The sequence below is a fragment of the Stegodyphus dumicola genome, chromosome 2 (assembly GCF_044657685.1).
Source record: "Stegodyphus dumicola isolate Sdum_Otavi_A_Nest chromosome 2, ASM4465768v1".
Taxonomy (NCBI): domain Eukaryota; kingdom Metazoa; phylum Arthropoda; class Arachnida; order Araneae; family Eresidae; genus Stegodyphus; species Stegodyphus dumicola.
Window position 1 is genome coordinate 80,936,404 of NC_140769.1, and position 20,965 is coordinate 80,957,368.

Genomic DNA, 20,965 nt, shown 5'->3' on the forward strand with positions numbered 1-20,965 from the left:
AATTACACTAAACTAAATATTAAATTGGTAAATTATTAAAATATATAAAATAAAAGTTTTCCAAGTTCATATCTGTTAGTCTTTAAATGGTAGGGGAATGACTTTGTTGATGGCTCGCCAAAGAACACCTGTACACGTCTGAACTTCAACTACTCTGACTAGACCATCAGCACAAGGATACGCTTGCTGAATGTGACCCAATGGCCAATGCAAGGGATTGGAGTTGGAGTCCTTTAGCAATACGAATTGACCAATCTGTATGTTTGGCAGCGAGATGCTCCATTTAGCACGGTTGTGTAATTGATTTAGATACTCTGAATGCCACCGGTTCCCAAATTTAGCTTGGAGTCTCTGAACTAGTTCCCATCTGGAATGAAAAGAAAGAGAATCCGAAGCAATATATGGTTCAGGAAAGGATAATATAGCATTTCCTGTCAAAAAATGCCCCGGAGTTAAAGGATGTAAGTCATTCAGATCAGAAGAAAGCAGTGATAATGGACAGGAATTCAAAACTGCTTCTATCTGAGTAACTAAAGTAGTTAATCCTTCAAAATTCATGATAGCTGATTTTGCTACCCTTAACAAAATCAGTTTCACTGATTTTATGTTTGTTTCCCACAGTCCACCAAAGTAAGGAGAAGCTGGTGGGATAAATTTCCATGGGATGCCTTTTTCTGCACTGAATTCTAGAATTGGGTTAGATTTGCAAATTTCATTATATGCATTAAGAATATTTCTCGCACCTTTGAAATTTGTGGTGTTTTGACTTCAGATGACGGCTGGCTTGGATCTTCTGGCAATAAATCGTCATAAACAGGCTAGAAAAGCTTTTGCTGTTAAAACAGAAACAACTTCTAAGTGCACACTGCCTTAGTGCAAAAACAGATAAATAATGCAATATAAGACTTTAATGTCACCTTTGACCTTTTCAAATTAGGTTTCGTGATTATAGGTCCTGCAAAATCCATTTCAACCTTCTCGGAAGGTCTAGAAGGTACGACTCTGTCTCTAGGTAGATTACCTGTCATCTGGCTTACCATTTGATTCTTCATTCTAAAGCAAGTGGTGCACTTATTTATTACTCTTCTAACTTGATCTTGACCAGACATTATCCAATATCCACTATCTTATTAAAGATAATGTAGTCTGTACACCAAAATGCAAGGATTTTCGATGATAATATTCAATAACTAAATTAGTGAAATGATGAGCCTTTGGCAAGAGTATCTGATGTTTCTGAAATTCAGAAAACTTAGAATACTGCAGTCTTCTTCCTACTCTAAGTACCTCATTTTTGTCAAGAAATACGTTCAGAGATGATATTTTACTATTTTTTGGGATAGATTGTCTGTTTTTCACACAATTTATTTCCCTTCGAAATTCAGTTGACTGTACCAGTTTTACTAAAACTTCAGTAGCATGCCTTAATTCAGAAGCACATAAGAAGTCTGTTCTTAACTCTGGGTTCACTTTACAGTTATTTATAAATCTTAAAGCAGTTATCCTAATTAATTTACTGAATGAGGAGTATCTTGGGATCAAATCGTTTTCAGTTTGGCTACTTTAAACAGTCATATTTACAACAACTGACTTCATAAACTCTTAACTTATTGACATCTATTTCAGTTTCTTCCATTGATTCTAAAAAGGATGGCTATGCTAGACTATTCATTGTCAACCAACAGGCTCCATGCCACCAGCGGTGATTAGTCTTGAGCTTGCTTAAGGATAAACCCCTAGAAATCAAATCGGCAGGATTATTCTTACCTATACAATGATGCCATTCCTTTGGGTTGCTGTATTTTCGTATTTCTTTTATTCTATTCTTCATGAACACCTTATGTCTATTTGGATCATCTTTGATCCAGTAATAAGCTATTGAGGAATCTGTCCAAAAATATCAAATAACTGGAAAACTTAGTGCAGTTGCAATTTTATTGCTCAATCTTGAAGACAAAAGGGCACTCATGAGTTCCAATCTAGGAATCAAAAGGGCTTTTAATGGAGCTACCCTGCCCTTTGATGCTACAAACCTAGAAATGATATTTCCACTGTTTAATTCTATGCGTAAATACACAACAATACCATAAGCTTTACTAGATGCCTCTGAAAACAGTGTAATTTGAATTGTGATTGCGTGACTGGGCAAAGAATTTTGAAAATAATATTGAGGAATAATTATTTCCTTTACATCTTGGATCTCATCACACCATTTATTCCAAGCAATTTCTAACTGTTTGGGCTATTTTTCATCCCAGTCTAATCCTAAGCACCAAATTTCTTGTATCAAGTACTTAACTCTAATAGTATATGGTCCTGTAAACCCTACTGGATCGAAAAGTCGACCTACCGCTTGTAGTAAGTGTCTTTTTGTGTTAGTTCTCTTTGAAAGAAATGATCCAGATTTCTGGTATTGAAATAAAACACATGTCAGTTTCTTCATCCCAACCAATTCCCAATACTTTTGAAGCTATCAGCTTTATATCTAAAGACTCTTCACCCAGATCTACATTGAAGTTTAAATTCTTTAATTCATTACTTAGCTCAGGAGAATTGGTTCGCCACTTTCGAAGGTAAATACTTTTTCTTTTAGAATGTCTGCACTCTCTTTACAAGTCTTGAGAGTCTGTTGAACAGTGACTTGCCCACAAATCAAATCATCCCCATACAATGATTCATTAAGATGCTTAGAAGTCAGAGGAAATATGTCTACATACCTTTTCAAGTGATGTTTGATTGTGGCTGCAAGAAGGAATGGGCTAGATCTTACCCCAAATAACACCCTTGTCAGCCAAAAAATTTCCAATTTTTTGTTTTCATCATCAGTTCCTGGATCTTCTTCCTGGAAGAATCTGGTGTAGTTTCATTCACTTTCATCTATTTCAATCTGGAAAAAGGCCATCTTAATATCTGCAACAAATGCTATTGGATTCGTTCTAAATCTAATCAAAAGAAGAAACATATTAGGCATAAAATTAAGTCGTCCCGTGTATAAGCAATCAATCAAAGATAATTGACCCTTTGCATGCGGCGAAGCATCAAACACAATGCGTAATTTGCTTGTAGTCTTATCTGTACGTATTACAGATCGATAAGGTAGATAAAATGTATTTTGGTGTAAATTTACTTCATCATCTGGGACAGGTTCAATAATATTCTCCAAAAGATAATTCTTTAGAACAGTGTTATATTCACAAAATAATGAAAGGTCATTTTTAAAAGATGATTTCAATCTCAAAATCCTTTTCATTGCTATTTGCTCGTTATTTTCTAATGTCTTCATATTTGGTTTCCAGGGCAATTTCACTGTGTATTGCTTATTTTTATATGTAATTCTGGATTCAAATTCACTCATTATATCTTTCTTCTTTCTCAGTGGGTTCTATGTCAGCTACTTGATCCTCAATACCCAAATTCTCTAAGTCCCAAAATTCCTTGAGTTGATTGGAAGTATTGGTTTCGTTTACCATAACACTCATCGCAAACGTGTCATTTAAGTTCATGTTTCGGCTTTGCAAACACCAACCAAATATTGTTTCAACTGCTACGAGGGTTTTCCATAGGCGTGTAATTCGACCAGTGACAATATCATAATATAAATCTGCACCTATTAAATATTGATATTTCTTTATTGTTAAATTCATAACAGTCCGCTAGTTGTACAATTTTTAAAGGTGTAAATTTTTTCTCAATATTTTTATCAGGAGTCGGTAAATGTGTGCCCGAAATATATTCTGTCTCCAGTGCTTCAATTTCTATGCCTAAATTTTGATCATCTCTATTTTTTAATTTAAGTTTAACTACATTAAATGATTTTGTTTCCGTCTCCTTAGCACCAAATGTGCAAATGGAAAGGCTTTCCTTTCTTTCTAACAACTGGAAAGTTAAACCTTTTGGAAATAGCTGACAAAAAAAAGAAGCTGTGTAAACCATTGTCCAGGAAAATTCTAACAATTTCCTGCTCTTTTCCATTATCAATTAACGCTGAACATTTTGTTACATAGTATTCTTTTTTGCTGATACAATATTCGCCGATACAACATTATCGGTTTCTCCTTTTGGAAAAACAAATTGAGACATGGTTAGATTTACCGCAGCTAGGACACTTCAAACAGTCTGCAACTCGATGATTCGGTGTCAAACAACAGAAACAGCGACCTCATTTCTTCAATATATCTCTCCTTTCATATGCATTAAATGTAGAGCACGATTCTGATTTATGACCTTTGCTACAAAATAAACACATTACATTTTCAACTGACGCCAGGAATTCATGCATGTGTGGGGAGGAGAAAGAAATCTTCCTCTTAGGCAGAGGTCTTGAAGAGTTATGTCTAACGAAAGTAGAATTTTTACTTTTTATTTTCTCTTGCAAGGAAAATAAGTGCACTCGCTGATTCGATGATTTATAATTATTAATTGGAAAGGATCTCTCGCGGCTTCAAATTTCTTTTTCAAAAAACATTCTTAATCAAAAAACATTTTGATTAACACTCATTTGAGTGTTTTGCTGAATTTAACTTCTATTAAAAATCCTAACAATATTATAAGTTTATGAAATTTATATAATGCAGAAATGCAGATCAGAAGCTTAGATTCTTTAGGAATTACAGGTGAATCATATGCAAATCTATTGACACCAATTTTAATGAAATTAATTCATCCAGAATTCGTTTCAGAATTTACTTGCATTCAAGGTGACAAAGAATTTGACTTAAAAACTCTTTTACAATTCATTAATAAAGTCAAATTCTTTGTCACCTTGAATGCGAGTAAATTCTAAAACGAATTCTGAATGAATTAATTTCATTAAAATTGGTGTCAATAGATTTGCATATGATTCACCTGTAATTCCTAAAGAATCTAAGCTTCTGATCTGCATTTCCGCGTTATATAAATTTCATAAACTTATAATATTGTTAGGATTTTTAATAGGAGTTAAATTCAGCAAAACACTCAAATGAGTGTTAATCAAAATGTTTTCATTTCCGAACCTTTCTTTCAATAAATCAAGTGCTTTATCATAATTTTCATCACTTAAAGCAAATCCACTAATACGAGGGCCATCCAGGAAGTAGATTACGTTTCCGTCTGTGTCCGCTAGGGGCAGGGCTAGCGCGGCCATCTTGGGGTCAGAGCGTTGCGCAGCTCAGTCTGCATCTAGCCGTGCTAGTGAGAGGTTCATGCTGTGCTCCGTTCAGATACTGTGACGGTTTGAAATGTCTGCGTTAATTGAAAATCCCGCGAGCTGCGAGGTGCGCTCAGTAATAAGGTTTCTGACTGCAAAAAACTGTAAACCGATAGAAATCTATCGGCAGCTTCGTGAAGTGTATGGGGACAACATTATCACTGAAGGTGGAGTGCGTCAGTGGGTCATAAGATTTCAAAATGGCCGAACCAATGTTCACGACGAAGATCGAAGTGGGAGACCCAGCATAGTGACTGCCGAACTTCTCAAAAAAGTCGATGCTAAAGTCCGTGAAAATCGAAATTTCACAATAACGGAACTTTCTTTGAGTTTTCCACAAATTTCGCGAAGTTTGTTGCACGAAATCATCAGCGAAAAGCTTGGTTACCACAAGTTTTGTGCAAGATGGATTCCAAAAATCTTGACAGAGGACCACAAAAATCAGCGAATGGCTGCAGCGTTGAACTTTTTGGACGCTTACCATAAGGATGGTGACTCTTTACTCGATCGCATCGTTACTGGTGACGAAACATGGGTGAAACATGTGAACTGTGAAACGAAATTGCAATCAATGCAGTGGGGGCACACAAGTTCTCCCCAAAAACCCAAGAAATGCATGCAAACAATGTCGGCAAGGAAGATGATGGCGACTGTTTTTTGGGACAGAAAAGGTGTAATTTTGGTGGACTTCCTGGAAAGAGGCACTACAATAAACTCTCAAAGGTACTCGTATTGCCAAACTCTCCAAAAACTCAGAAGAGCAATTCAAAACAAGCGCAGAGGAATGTTGAGCTCTAAGATCTTGTTGATTCACGACAACGCCCGGCCCCACACGGCAAATGTCACTCGTAAAGTTCTTGAATCTTTTAAGTGGGAGTTGTTTCCTCATCCGCCGTACAGTCCCGACCTGGCACCGAGCGACTTCCACCTATTCCCAGCAATGAAGAAGTGGCTGGCTATGCAGCGTTTTGATGGCGATGCACAGCTGCAAGAAGAGGTAACGAAGTGGTTGAAGGCGCAGGCGGCCGAATTTTTCGACGAAGGAATTTCCAAGCTCGTACATCGCTACGATAAATGCCTTAATTTGTATGGTGACTATGTAGAAAAGTAGTATTTGAGTGTGGCTTTCGTCTGTATATAATAAAATTTGTTTCCTATACTTTGTTTATTTTTTTATTCCAAAACGTAATCTACTTTCTGGATAGCCCTCGTACATGCTGCCACGGTACCACCGAGATAGAATTTCAAATATCAACTTTGCTTAATTTAGGATTATTATGAACAGAGCTTTCAAATAAATTGTAAAAGTCTTACTAACCAACCAGAATTAATTACCATAATATTTACTAATATGTAATTTAGGCAATTTTATATTTATATTTTCAGTTTCATTATTAATCAACTGAATGTTTTGTGAAACTGTATCAACTTAGATAGAATCAGAATTCACTTTCTTTATTTTAGAATGAAGTTTAAATTTCCAAAAAATTATTTTTTCTTTGATTTCTTCTGAAGCTTCTATAACTTCAGGTATTGTTTTGACACGCAAAAGATTTTCAATTTCATCATTTAAAGAATTTAAGTCAGTTTCTGTTCCAATTAATTGTTCCAAAAATGCTTCCAACTGTTTGGTTTTCATTGTTGATAGCAACTTCTATTTTGTTAATTAATTTCGTCAACATCGAAAACACGGAAGTGCGTTTCTTCTTCAACTTTGACAGATTTTCAGCCATATTTAATTTCTATCCAGGTGTAGTTCAGTTTCATTAATTCAGTAAAGATTCTCTTGCCTGGTTTTCGGCCAATATGCACCAAATGCACATCAGTGGTTTGAAGATTCAGTCAGTGCTTAAATTGCGCCGGAGCCAGGCTCCGGTGCTTCTCAATTTTTAAGATAAATTGCAATTTTAGCCGGAGCGCACCAGAGCCCTAAATAAGATGAGCTCCGGTACTTCTCTTTATAAAACTGAACCACAATTTAAAGGAGAAAAATTTAGAATTCCTAACGTTTTAGTTTAACAACAAGCAGACCTTGCAATACTCTATTTCCCTAGAAATACGAACTCATGAGAACATGAGAGGTTCAAGTAAAGTCCCCTCGTTCACATGCAAAAACCTTTCCCTTTAAGAAAAGCAATAAATTTAGGGGAGTTTGTTTAGGAATGCATAAGTTTCTCACCATGCCATCATATCTAGTGTATTGTTATCGATACTTACAGTTAGCTATCCTCACAGGAAAGAAAATTTGTGTTCTTAAATGTGCGTTAAGTGACAGCAAGTACAATAAGAGTGAAATACTGAGATAAACTGCTGAAGCACGTCCTATACATTGTCTTCCCACAGTATCCACTAATGGGGGGGGAAGCGTCACCAGCAACTTTACATTCATCCTTAGGAGTCAGATTCAGGACTCATTTTACCCTTTACACACATCTGCTTGATGGCTATAATTATATCAGCAGAGAGCCACGGTCAAAGAGAACGTTCTCTCTCACCAAGATTCCCCTCATTTTTTGTTTCCACCCACTTATACCCTCATTCTGTTTTTCCGTGGAATTTTCATCAGCTGTACTTTAAGTATATTTAAGTTTTTTGTGATGATAAAAGAACTTCCCCCTCCCACCCCTATGATCAGAGCTTAAATCGGGCGGGAGCCCACCGGATCTCGGCTCCGGTGCTTCTTAGTTTCTGTAATAAATCATAATTCTAGCCGGAACGCACCAGAGCCCTGAATAAGAAGGCTGCTGCACTCCTTTTATGTAATTGAATACAATTTCAGTAGAAATTTTATATTGAACATTTTATTTTAACTATAAAATTATATTAAAAATTGTGTATTAAATTTCAATTTATCTCTTTACATTTTATTTAATTTTAATTATTTAAAATTTTAATTATTTAATTACTTTAATCTTTAATTATTTCAATAAATAATAATTATTGATTAAATAACAATTTATAAACGTTAATTAAATAGTTATCAAATAATTTTATAATAATTAACTCTTTAATTTTAAAATTATTAATAAGTTTAATAGTCATTTTATTTATTTATTTATTCTTGTTCCTCTTTGCTGACAGTCTTCCATAGGGCTCCGGCACTTCTAATCTTAGAAATTAAGCTCTGGATTCAGTGGTAATCCATGTTTCTAATATATGGTGGTTCATGGTATTACATAAATTTTCAATAATCACCAATCAATAAAATATAAATTGATTTACTGGAGTAAAATAATATTACAATCTCAGAAATCTCACATCATCACTGCATCACACCTTCCATCAACTCTGAACACACTCAATGGCGCTCTCAGCACCCTCTAGCGTTATGCGATCTTTTCCAACACACATTAACCCTCTGAGCAGGAAAGGTTTTGGATCTGTCATGAAGACCTGTATTTAAACAGCCTTTATTAGTTAAATTTGTATATTTACTTGTTTTAGTATCTATTTTCATAAACTTGCATTTAATCAGATGACATTACTAAAAGTGTTACTAAAAGTAAGAAAGCAAAATGTTGTTGCATGCGTACCGGTTTGTAATAACTTGAATGCAGAAGTCCGATAATAGGTTAATAAAAATGTATTTTTATCAAAAGAAATATTTCAGAACTCTGGAATTTTCCACAGAAATATTCGTGTTCGCATTATCACACAGTATAATCAGTAGTTTCACTTTATACTGCTAAGAACGTAAAGAACAACGCAGTGTAAAGCGTATCTAAAGAGAAAGCTAATGCAATTTCGCACTGAACTTGCAACCGTAACAACAGCAACCAACTAAACATCTGAGAGCAGATGCTCTCTGTACAGCCTTAAAAGCCTTAAATAATTTTCAGCCGACAAGATATTTCTAGTATTTTGTGCTTCTTGAAATTACTGGAAAGCAATGAGAGGATGGAATTACGGTTACAGCCAGGGCCAGATTTATGTATAAGCCACACAAGCTATAGCTTAGACCCCCACTTTCTTGGAGCCCCCAAAAATTTAAATATAGTATAAATAGTAAGATTATAACAGACTATGAAGGGCCCCATATCTCAAATAGCTTAGGGCCTTATCAAGTCTAAATCTGGCTTTGGTTACAGCTAACATAGTGGTCAATTACATTTATTCAATTCAGCCGAGCGATAAAATCGCTGAACACTGGTAGTTCGGTCTGAGGTTCGAATCTCGCGAACGAGCTGGCTGCATGGGCGTTTTCGTGGTTTTCCCCATGTGTAACATGTATATGAGCAGTTCCCCTTAGAAAATCCTCTACAAAAGCATCCCTCCCCTTAGGCAGATAGCCCTAGTGTGCTTTGCAGTATTCTCGATACACCACCACCAATTTCAATACAAATTACCGAGCTGCCTGATTATTCAATGTTAAATGCACGTGCCCCTGTATTCTGACTTTTCCAGTATAACTTTTTCTCATGCTACATTACATAGAAAAATACAATTTTAATTTTACTAAAATTACCTGTCTAAATGCAAAATTTGTAAAATTGTCCTAAATTATGAGCTAATATATACCAAGTAACAAAAATATGACAGGATAAAGCTGGTCATGGTGCTCAAAGGGCTTACCTGCTCATATGGCTTGATCTAGAAGCATACAATGCCAGACAAACATTCATTTCATCTTTTTTTTTTTCATTCAATAGCAGTTTCTGAGACCAAATCTTTATGTCCCTATAATATTTGCTACAAATACATAATTAAAATATATTAAAGAGCCACATAAAATTACTTTGATAGATTCATAAAATGTTTCGATGTATGTATCCCACAGAAAAAAAAAAGCATTGGTTATTCTCTATAATTAAAATGCAGGAATTTATTTCTAAATTTTGTATTGCTATTAACTTATATTATAATAATCTTCTAGATAATTTCAAACATAAAATGATATTTTGTTTTTAGCAGTGATTTTAAACTGCATGTTGTGTGTGTGTAAAGGTTACTGCATTGTTTAAAAACCTTACTGATAGCTTTGTGATATTTTGAAAAAACTTAGCTTATTAAACATACTTTACAATAGGGGTCTTCAACCCGTGGCTCGCTGAAGGCATTTAAGTGGCCCCACATTTGAATTTGAAGAAAAATTGAAAAATTTTTGCAAAATTTTGATTTCAATAAAACTAGCCTTGTCAGATTTTTGTTGTAAAAAAAAAAAACTTTTTTTTCCTCTTATTCAGGATATTTAGAACATTTTATTGACATGCCTGATATCATTTGAGATAAAATTTCCTGAAAAGACTAATTTTTCAAAAATTTCACTTTCTTTTATGTAATTTTAAAAATAAAAAGTTTGACCATGCACAAAATCTCTGTTCATTAAAAAGGTTAGATTCTTATTTCTAACAGGTTTGCAACAGATGTCCAGCTTTGTTCAATACTTCACCAAAGGTGAACTTGAGCATGCCCCTATTCTAGAGGGGGGGGGCAGGAATAAATTAATAGAATTCTATTTCTCCTAATGTTGCAATCAGTTGTCAAAGGGAATGGTGATCTTAACCCATTAACCGCCAAAACTACAAGGAATGTTTCTTTTCTCATGAAAATAATAACAAATATTAAATTAAGCATTTATAACATAAATTTACATTGAAAATAAAAAAAATGCTCTTACTTGTGGAAAAAGCGAGTGTTGCGTTCGCGTAACATCAGCGGAATAAGACTATGGATGTTTAGTGAGTAGGATTGTACTCGTGTGATGTTTCTTTTGAGGGAAGCACAGGATTACTTTTTAGCTGTATAACGTTTTAGATATCTACAAATCACTTTACTTGTAATTAATTTAATATTAAAATATACATTGTATTTCTTTTACAAATACAGATATTTCAACTGAAAGATTCAAGCATGAAAAGCTTGATTACAATCATGATGTAAAGCTACATTACATACTTTGCATCTGTAAACAGTCTGGCTATGATACTCTTTACAACAAAGTCTTTTGTTATCAACGGAGTTAACAATAAAATGTCTACCATCTGCATGCAATGGTTTTTGAATGCTGAATTTACTAGGTCTTCCTTTTGCTGATCTATTTCTGGCTAATTCTATGCTCTCAATAGGAGTTTGCAAAAGGAGTAATGTATTCTCGTGTCTGAAATCTAAAAGAGACTTTATATTTCCAGTAGTAAAAAGTGGTGATATTTAGTAAGTTTAGATACGGTCTCACTTCATATAATTTATCAGTATTGTCAATTGCAAATTCTGCTTCATATTCCTGTACTGCAAATGTGATATCGATTCTCGTGCAACAGGAACAGAAATGTCCTTATCAAAAGACCAATACATTTTTTCTTGAGGTAAAGAATATTATCCTGTAAGCAATACTATTCCAATAAAATTCTTCTCATATAGGTTTCAGATGCAATAAATTCTGGGCTTTTTTTTTTTTTTTCCCCTGAGCATATATATTTGTCTGTTCAACGAGAAGAGAGTAAATGTCCAAACCAAAATGAAAATCGAAAATCTGCGCACTAGTTTTACCTTGTATTTTGTCTTTTATAATTCTATCTCTTTCTTCATGTTCTTCCTGAGACATAACTAACAGTTCCTTTTTTATCCACTTCAAGATTTCAGTCTTCTGCTTTTTAAACGTTTTAGTATAACTATAACTACTTTTAGAAGGCTGAAAGTAAGTTTCAGCCTTCTAAAATTCCTTCGTGAATTTCAACTTCCCCAGCAATATCATTTGGTAAAATATCATTATCATTATTTAAAACATTGCTATTCCTTTCTTCTTTGTCACTAACTTCTACAATTTATGAGGAAACAACAACAATATCAGTTTCATTCTGGTCATTATTAACATTATCATCATCTATTTCTTCATCAAAAAATCTTTGAAGGGCTTCTTCTGATGTAAGATACCTCATTCTAGGCATTTTTAAATAACAGAACATCGAAAGGAATGAGTGAAAAAGGAGATTGACTACCTGTTTCCTGCTGACATTGTGTCAGAGCAACACCTGTTTTCCCTTCCTTCCCAACACAAATATAAATATCTGACTGATGTAATGTTTTGATAAACGGTGACCTTGACTAAAAATAGATCACTCATAAAGACGGCGATTCTTTCGTTAAATACTTTCAGCAAAAATACCCGGTCAAAAATTGTGCTTAAATTTTGTTTAAAGTATGAGATTAATTATTATAAACAAAATGATTGTTGAAGGCAAATATGTTTTTACAGAAATAATCTTTATGATATTCCCTTTACAAAATCATCTGCTGGTATAAAATATCTTAGGTAGTTATATTTATATACCCATTTATTTTGACCATTGCGTCAACACAACACCAGCGGCTAATGGGTTAAACATCCTATTTGATTTAGTGATAAGCAGATTTTCTACTGTTGATTTTAAGCTAGGTTACTCGCGGTCATTCCACATTCTAAACTTCAGAAGTGTTTATGGTCTTTGAATAAAAGAAAAGTTGAAGGAAAAGTGCGATTATTTCAAGAAAATTGGTCAGATCTTTATTTTTTGTTGTACATAAGGGTACGGCAGTTTGCCTTATTTGCAATGACTGTGTAGCTGTGATGAAGTAATATAACATTAAGAGACATTATGATACTAAGGAGAGTGAAAAATATTCTGTATTTGGGTCATTTTTGAAGTGATAAGGTGAGTGTATTAAAATCAAAACTAAATTTTCAGCAGTCTTTCTTCACCACAGCAAATAAAGAATATGAAAATAGTGTTCGTGTTAGTTACATGATAGCAGAAAAAATTGCTAAGTGTGGAAAACCCTTTGGTAATAGACAATTTGTAAAAGAATGTCTTCAGAGTGCAGTTGATGTGCGTTGTCCATCACAGGCTCAAGTCATATCGAATATTAGCTTGTCTGGTGTGACAGTAGCGAGAAGCATAGAGGATCTCGCAACAGATATATTCAGTACATTATAATCCAAATTCAAAAAATTTTATTCTTAGCGATGGATGAATCAACAGGTGAAACAGCTACTGTACAAGTAGCTATTTTTATTCGTGGCGTTGATAGAGACTTCACAATTATAAATTAGCCAGTGTCGTTGCACTAAAAGGTATAACATGAGGAACAGGTTTGTATTCGAGTCTAACACAAACTTTTGGATAAATGTGAGTTAGACTTAATTATTAGTTAATGTTAGTAATATGTTTGCTATAACCACGGATGGTGCTAAATCTATGACTGGAGAGAAAATAGGAGTAACAACATTACTGAAATCTGATGTGAAGGCAAGTGGAAGTAATACTATGATAACTTTCCACTGCATCATCCACCAATTTGTGCAAGATGTTCTTCTCAAACTTTGAACATATGATGAATGTTGTTGTAAAATTGGTTTATTTCATTCAGTCTAATCACAGGCAGTTTCAACAGTTCTTGAGTGAGTTTGAAGCTGAATATGGTGGTGTTGTGTATTATGTGGCAGTACGTTGATTGAGCCGAGGAAAGATTCTTTCAGCGCCTGTTTTCTTTGAAGAGTGCAAGTTCAACAATTAATGGAATCTAAAGGTAAATCTATTCATGAGTTCAGTGATGAGAAGTTGTTGGATTTCTTGTCGATATTGCAGGTCATCTCAATGATTTGAACTACCGCTTCCTGGGAAAAGATCTACTTGTTCATAATCTTTATTGCTTTGTGAAAGCTTTTGAGACAAAATTTATCCAGTGGTAAAGTCAGTTGCTAAATAAGAATTCCACTCACTTTTTCAAAATTGATGGTGTGAAGAACTGGAAAACATGAAATTCAAATAATTATGTACAATACATTTCAAATTCGAAAGAGGAATTCAAAAGTAGATTTTCCAATTTTCGTGAAAATGAAATTTTTATGAGAATGTTCTCCTCGCCATTTTCAGTAGACGTTGGAAGTGTTCCACCTGAACTTCAATTAGAATTTATAGATTTACATTGCGATCCACCTGAACTTCAATTAGAATTTATAGATTTACAGTACGACTTTGCAGTAAAATGCAAGTTTCTTAAAAATCCTACATTACTTGATTTTTATTCAAAGTACGTGACCAAAGACAAGTATCCAGGAATTTGTAAACATGCACTCTTCATGTCTTCTATCTTTGGCAGAACTTACATATGTGAACAGCTTTTTAGTAAAATGAAAATCCTAAAATCAAAAACAAGAACACGGCTGACAGACAGGCATTTGAAGGAAACTTTACGAATTGCAACAACACAGATTAAACTGGATATTGAAGCTTTAATCAAGCAAAAACTATGTCAAATTTCACATTAAAACTAAAGTAACTACCATTTCTCGCCAGTAATTCAAGTTTTTTTTTTATTTTATTATTATTATTATTATTATTATTATTATTATTATTATAAATGCATTTATAACATCGTTCTGTACAATCATTTTTATAGTTTTTTTTTTTTTTTCCTATAGTTAAAAGAAATTGCTAAACATTTTAATTCGATTTCCATTTGACTTTTTGGAACCAATGCATATATATATATATATACAAATCTGTAACACTATCTCTTTGCTTAGAATCAATTGTAGTCTTGCAAAACAAGCCTCCCTTTTTTTATATAAATTTTCTGACAAAACTATTTTTTTTATAGACATTTGGCCCTCAGATCTTTGTGAATTTAATGATGTGGCCCTCGGACGGGAAAGGTTGAAGACCTCCTACTTTATAAAATAAAGAAACAGATTTTACAACCATGGAGGTGGAAAAAAAATTAGCATTTGGAAGTGGAAGGGACCAAATTCTACCTAGGACATTTTAATGATGGCTTTCTTTTACTGCATACTTCATTTTGTGAAGGGGATATTCATGCATTAAATAAAATCCAGAATTTCATGCACATTACCCATTCATTACATAATTTTCAACCTTTTTAACCAGAGGAGCATAAGTTTATTTCATGTACTCCATCACACATTACAGAAGCCTGCTTTTCACTTTGACTGACATTTCTCAGAAGCAGCTTAAAAAACATGGTGGGATCAAAAATTCTTTAAATGCCAAGTCTCCAGCAACTTGCACAGAAACATTTACAGAACAAAATTGTTTTTGAACTGAAATGCCATTTTGATTATTCAAGTTTGTGATGGCTTTTCTTTTACATTTTTGGACTTATGGGAAGGAAGAACTGAAAATAGTAATTTTGATAGCAAAATTTAATTTGATGCATGAAATAGCCAGAGTATGGTGTATGTAATTCCAAAGAATATCCAGATATATAATTTTTGGATATGCGTGCTTCATAGTGGCTGTGAAAGTTTTGATTCTATTAAATGCATCTCATATATGTATATACAGTCAAAAGTCGTTAATTCGGACACCCATAATCCGGAATGATCTATAATCCGGACCTCAACGACGCATGCGCATAAGACCTTTTTTGGCTGCGAATACGCTTGTGAGCGTGCGCAAAATACGTTTACGAGTGCGCGTTTAATGTATAACGGACGGTATAAGCTAAGCTAAAATTACCTAATTATCTATTTCAGTTAATGTTGCAGATTGCATTGTTCCTTAATCTTCGAATTGGATCCGGCTTATTATTTTTTGCAGACTGTTAGAGTAATTTTATAAAAGTAAGCTTGAACTTTCGATTATGTTAAATAGAATTTCTGATATATATTTACTAATATGTAAAGGATCAACAAAGCGAAAATATATTTCGAAGTTCATTAAACAAAAAGTGGAATTGCTGCAAAAAATGGATAAAGGCATATCCTTTGTTTATCTAAACTTTGTTTATCTTTAACGCCGTGGCGGGCGCGCAATGAATTGGAAGTTGATCTGTCAGCACTATCCTTATCTTCAGGGCAGATGTTTTTATTTTATTTGGCTTATAATTCCGTACTAAATGTAGTATTTCATCTCAATGTACTCCGTCTTTGATATGATTTAAATCAAATTCCTCGTCATTATAATTCGCTTCCGATAGCGAAGAAAGTGACAGAGGTTATTGAAAACGAAAAAATTTCGATTGACAAATTAGTTGGTACACACAGCAATTATAGGACTTGAACAGCAGAACTTTGTAACTGAACAAGAAATGATGTCTGTTTATAGAATTAAAGAGAATGTATTATCACGTAAAAAACGAAGCAACTTAAGCAACTGACATTGAAAGAAATGTTTAATAAAGTAAACAAATAAATACTAAGCTTTTTTTTTTTTGTAAATTTTGATACCCTTTGGATCATAATTGTTCTTTATTTCATAAATTACGTTTTCATATTTTTTATTTTGTAATTTCTGCATGCCATCTTACCAGATTTAAACTGATGATCTATAATCCGGAAAAATCGATAATCCGGAATCGCCGAAGTCCCGACGAGTCCGGATTAACGACTTTTGACTGTATATATATACCCACATATTCTATATATATATGAGGTTGGATTTTCAGCTGTGACTGTGATCAAATTAAATACAAGTCCAGATCAAAAATTGAGAGGGGGGAATAAGAATTTCAGTTTTCAAACATATGCCATATTTCAAAGTGTTTATGGATGAGAAATGAGTTCACTGCTCACATCAACATTCTAGTTAAGTACAAAATAATATAATCATAATTTTATCATTTTCTTTGAAATAAATATTTCTATTTCTGATAGTTTTAATTAATTTCCTCTCATACTTAAAGATTCTTGAGCTTTGAATAATTTTTAAACACGTATTGCAGTCGCGCAATGTAAAGCATCTGTAAATGCAATACATGTGCAAAAAAATTTATTGCATCTAATTTTTAAATTTTACAGAAGTTGAGGAAGTGATGAATCAAGAAAGTTTGAAAAAGGTTACTATAGAATAAAGATATTTAAACTGGTAAAATTTTATTTTTAGGGAAGTACGTTGGTGCTTTGTGATTACTTTTTTATTATTATTACTGATTTTTTAATATCATTTATAAATATTGTAAGTGAATTTTCTATATTTTAGATATTTTATATTAATTAAGATCTCTTTTATAAATCACTTTTTGAAACATCTAGTTTATTCTTTTTAATTCAGTGAGGAGGATAGATTGTATTTGCAACAAAATCTGGATACTGTTTCCAAGCAGGAAGGGTTCAATAAAAGGTTAGTGTATTTATTATAAAATTCACTAACATTTAATCTCTTGTTTTACTTTTTAAAGTGAACTTCCTTAGATGTAATTTTTAACCCTCTGAAGATGGTTAATGCATATCTTTATCAAAAAATATAAATAGATATGTGTCAGCCATCTGCAGAGAGTCAATTGTTTATTTTGAACCTCTTTAAATTTTAGTACATGGACAATTGATTTGGCATATCTTCTTCATAAATTTGGTGTTCGGCATCTCTATGCTACTGTAACATTAGGAGTTAATCCAGGGTATTCCAAAGAGGTAAATTTACTTCTTGCAGTTATTACATTTGTTTATTAGTTTTTACACCAGTATATCTATTTTGCAAAAATTCATTTATTCATTCCATTATATGCAGATTAGGCTAAGATAATTTTAAACAACTGAACATGTTATTAAATTGTGTGGTACTTTTATGTTATAATGGCTACTGTGACAGAAAATTGCCAAGCACAAATTGTGGAGCATTGGGAGGGGGGACAAGCAAAAAATGCATGGAAATAACAAAAACATAATAGAAGTACAATGTAATAATATTACTTTTATTTTTTGCATACAGTTTCTCTCTTGAATGATTATCTTCTTCTTCCAACTTTTAAAATATTTTTAAACTCTTTTTATCATTGATGTATAAATATATTTTTAACCTTTTTTGCATAGTCTGTTATGAGCTAAGATGTCTTTCTCTTGAAAGAATGCTACTGTATTTTTCTCACCTCTCGGTGAATTGAAAATTGATAACATATTTTGCATCTGAACGATTAAGGTAATTATCAGTACACAGTTTGTGTTTTGTCTGTGGTTTATAAAGTGTCTTTTTTGAGAAAACAAGTTGTCTGGATAAAGTTTAAGTAGATTGGTTTTTAATCAACAGTCCACTTTGGCAATTGATTTCAGAGCTGGCAGTTTTTGTTCATGATGGCCTCTATCATATAAAAGAACCAAGTGTCTTCTTGGACGTCTATTTATTTATATAAATTTGAACATTGCGGGAAGGCACTGCGTATATATATATATATATATATATATATATTCAACTTACAATGCTGCTTTTACATAATACAGTGATAATCTTTAAATTTTATATTCCAAAAATATTTGATACTTGAATGTTAGCTGTTAATATGGTAATTTGCCAACAAATATTTAGCAAGTTACAGCTGTATACATTTATAACTGCCTTCAATTAACTATGCATTTAATATAATTCTGTTTGTCTTTTGTTGAACATTTATTTAACATCATAATTATGGACAAAACTAACTATTAAGTTGCTTTTTTTCCTCCCTGGGTTATAGTCTATTGTTAAGGATTTAAGAATATAATAATTCTCATATAATAAAATAACACTGTTATGGAAGTGTAATACTAATAATAGTACAGATGAACTACTTTAACCCTCTGAGTGGCCAGGGTTTTTGAATGTGTCATGACGACCTGTATTTAAAGACCCTTTATTAGCTAAATATGTACATTTACCTATTTTAGTCCCTATTTTCATAAACTTACCTTCATCAAGATGCCATTTATATTCTTAATCTTCGGTCATAGCAAGCAATTGGGTAGCAATCTCTCCTTTCCTCTGGAATCAGTGTGCCGTTGATGACACACTGCTGGTCAGTGACTTGTTCATTTCACCATCCATACACCACTTTCTATATGTGCTCACAACAACTGCATGTGAGCAGCCCACTAAACGCTTTGTTTCTGATATTGATGTTCCCAGTTGCCAAGCCATAACAATTTCACCTTTATTAAAGTCTGCTAAATCAGCTGATTTTCCCATTATGTTGCTAATCGTGCTATGTTCAGAATGACAATGCATAATCGCTGTATATACTCGAACATCAGCTGTGCACGTGCATTGGTTTTGTTCCTGGCCAAGCCCATTTTTATAGATAGTGGGTGGTCATAATATAATGTCTGTCTGGTGTATACATTCACAAAAATAAAAAATCACTTTCAAGATTAAGGTGGATTGTGAAACTTTTAATTGGTCAGAAATGGTAATTTTTAAAAGTAGGTTTACAAGACATAGAATTAATGGTTTAGTTCAGGTAAAGGTATGGGATGGGAGTTAAAAATGAGATCAGAAATTAATTTTTACAAACCTACAGAATATTGTTCCCAGCTAAAATCATTATTAGCATCTTCACTTGATTTGACACTGCCACTCATATCATCAGTTTTCTCGTCAAAATTCAGTAAATAATCCTTTACCCAGTATCATGTAATTTTAGTAAATTATCTAAACCATAAAATAAAAATATTAAACATGAAAGGAAATTTCTGAATGAGTACTTGCTTTTGAAAATGTAAGTAAAATTCATTAATAATACAAAGTGATGTGAAAATGCTATTATGTGATAGTGAGGTCTTGGATTCTATGATATTTTGAAGCTTAGGAGCCCCTTCTAACTTGGAACCCTTGATGGCCACAGCTAAAGAGCAGTTATATCTTTGGTACAGCTACCACCTCTCCTGATTTTTCATCACATTTGGCTGGTCATCCGACAGATCACCAAATCTCCAGATTTTTAATTTTTAACATTTACTAAAGGTAATGTTTTCCACCAATTAATGGAATTTATTGAATTAAGGAAACTTAAATTAGACAAATTCGTTCCCCATATCTAATGATTATTCAGAATAATTTTTCTTATCAAATTTTATTTCATCTGAATTATACCTTTTTCTCCTCATTACATTTTATTGATCATGTTAAATGTCATTTGATCTGAGTTGTCTTAATCTACTGTAGGCATTTATATAAAGATTTAAGTAGTGTTTAATGAGTTGATATTTGTATTATTGTAGTTAATTTTGTTTACTTCAATATATGGTATCCCTGCAAATACTATACACTTTAAGTATTAATATTATTTTCATTGTATTTAAAAGTGCTTTGATAAAAAAAATGAGCAATACTTTTTAAAGATGCTAACTCCATCCATTTAATATCTTATGTACTTGAATTTTTATTTTTTGATACAAAAATCTTTTCTTCACTACTCAGGATTTTCTCAATGTAAAAGTATAAGAAAATGTATGAAATGAAATCAAAGAACATAAAATTTAGAATATCCAATTAAATGCTAATATGTTTTACATCAGAATTGAATTACAATTTTTCTAGTAACCTGACTAATGCATTATAAGATGACTTAAAGTCAGCAAAATATTGGATTGATGGAATCTATTTGCATGATATCACTATAATGTAAATTTAAGGTTCAGTTTTTTTATTTTATATATAATTGGTTATTCAGTTTATATTAGTAATTATTTAAATTTAGAAATGAAGTGAATCTTAATGTATGAAATTATATTTAGGCTTTTTACCTCCATGTTTTAAACAAAGATACTCAAAGAATAAATGAAAGATTCCTTACTGCTGATGCTAATGGTGTAAAAGTTGAAAAAAGGTAAAAGTTGTTTTTCCCCCCTCTTTTTATATATTTGGATTTTTTGGGGGAAGGGGAAGGGGCAAATTACATTAATTGTTTTTAAAGTATTGAGTTTTCCTTTTGCTGTAATTTTTAATTAGAATTTAATTCTCATTTCTGTGATGTAGCCGTTCCTCAATAGACACTAATGCCGGCTAGCTTTAAAAGGATTTATTAACAGAGCACACAGGAACGGTTACAAACAAAAGAAATATATATAAAAATGAAACATAAACGAAATGGAAC

General features: G+C 32.7%; 1 protein-coding gene across 5 annotated transcripts in view; it reads left to right on the forward strand.

Annotated features, from left to right (window-relative positions):
- The window catches only part of LOC118202698 (protein GUCD1), a 55,674-nt gene that overhangs the window by 7,486 nt on the left and 27,223 nt on the right, over nucleotides 1-20,965 (forward strand). For all 5 annotated transcript variants that reach the window (XM_085810809.1, XM_085810812.1, XM_085810813.1 and 2 more), the window contains exons 3-5: nucleotides 17,176-17,244; nucleotides 17,435-17,534; nucleotides 20,607-20,698. In XM_085810809.1, the coding sequence (XP_085666935.1) occupies nucleotides 17,176-17,244; nucleotides 17,435-17,534; nucleotides 20,607-20,698 (261 nt within the window). The remainder of the gene's footprint in view (nucleotides 1-17,175; nucleotides 17,245-17,434; nucleotides 17,535-20,606; nucleotides 20,699-20,965) is intronic.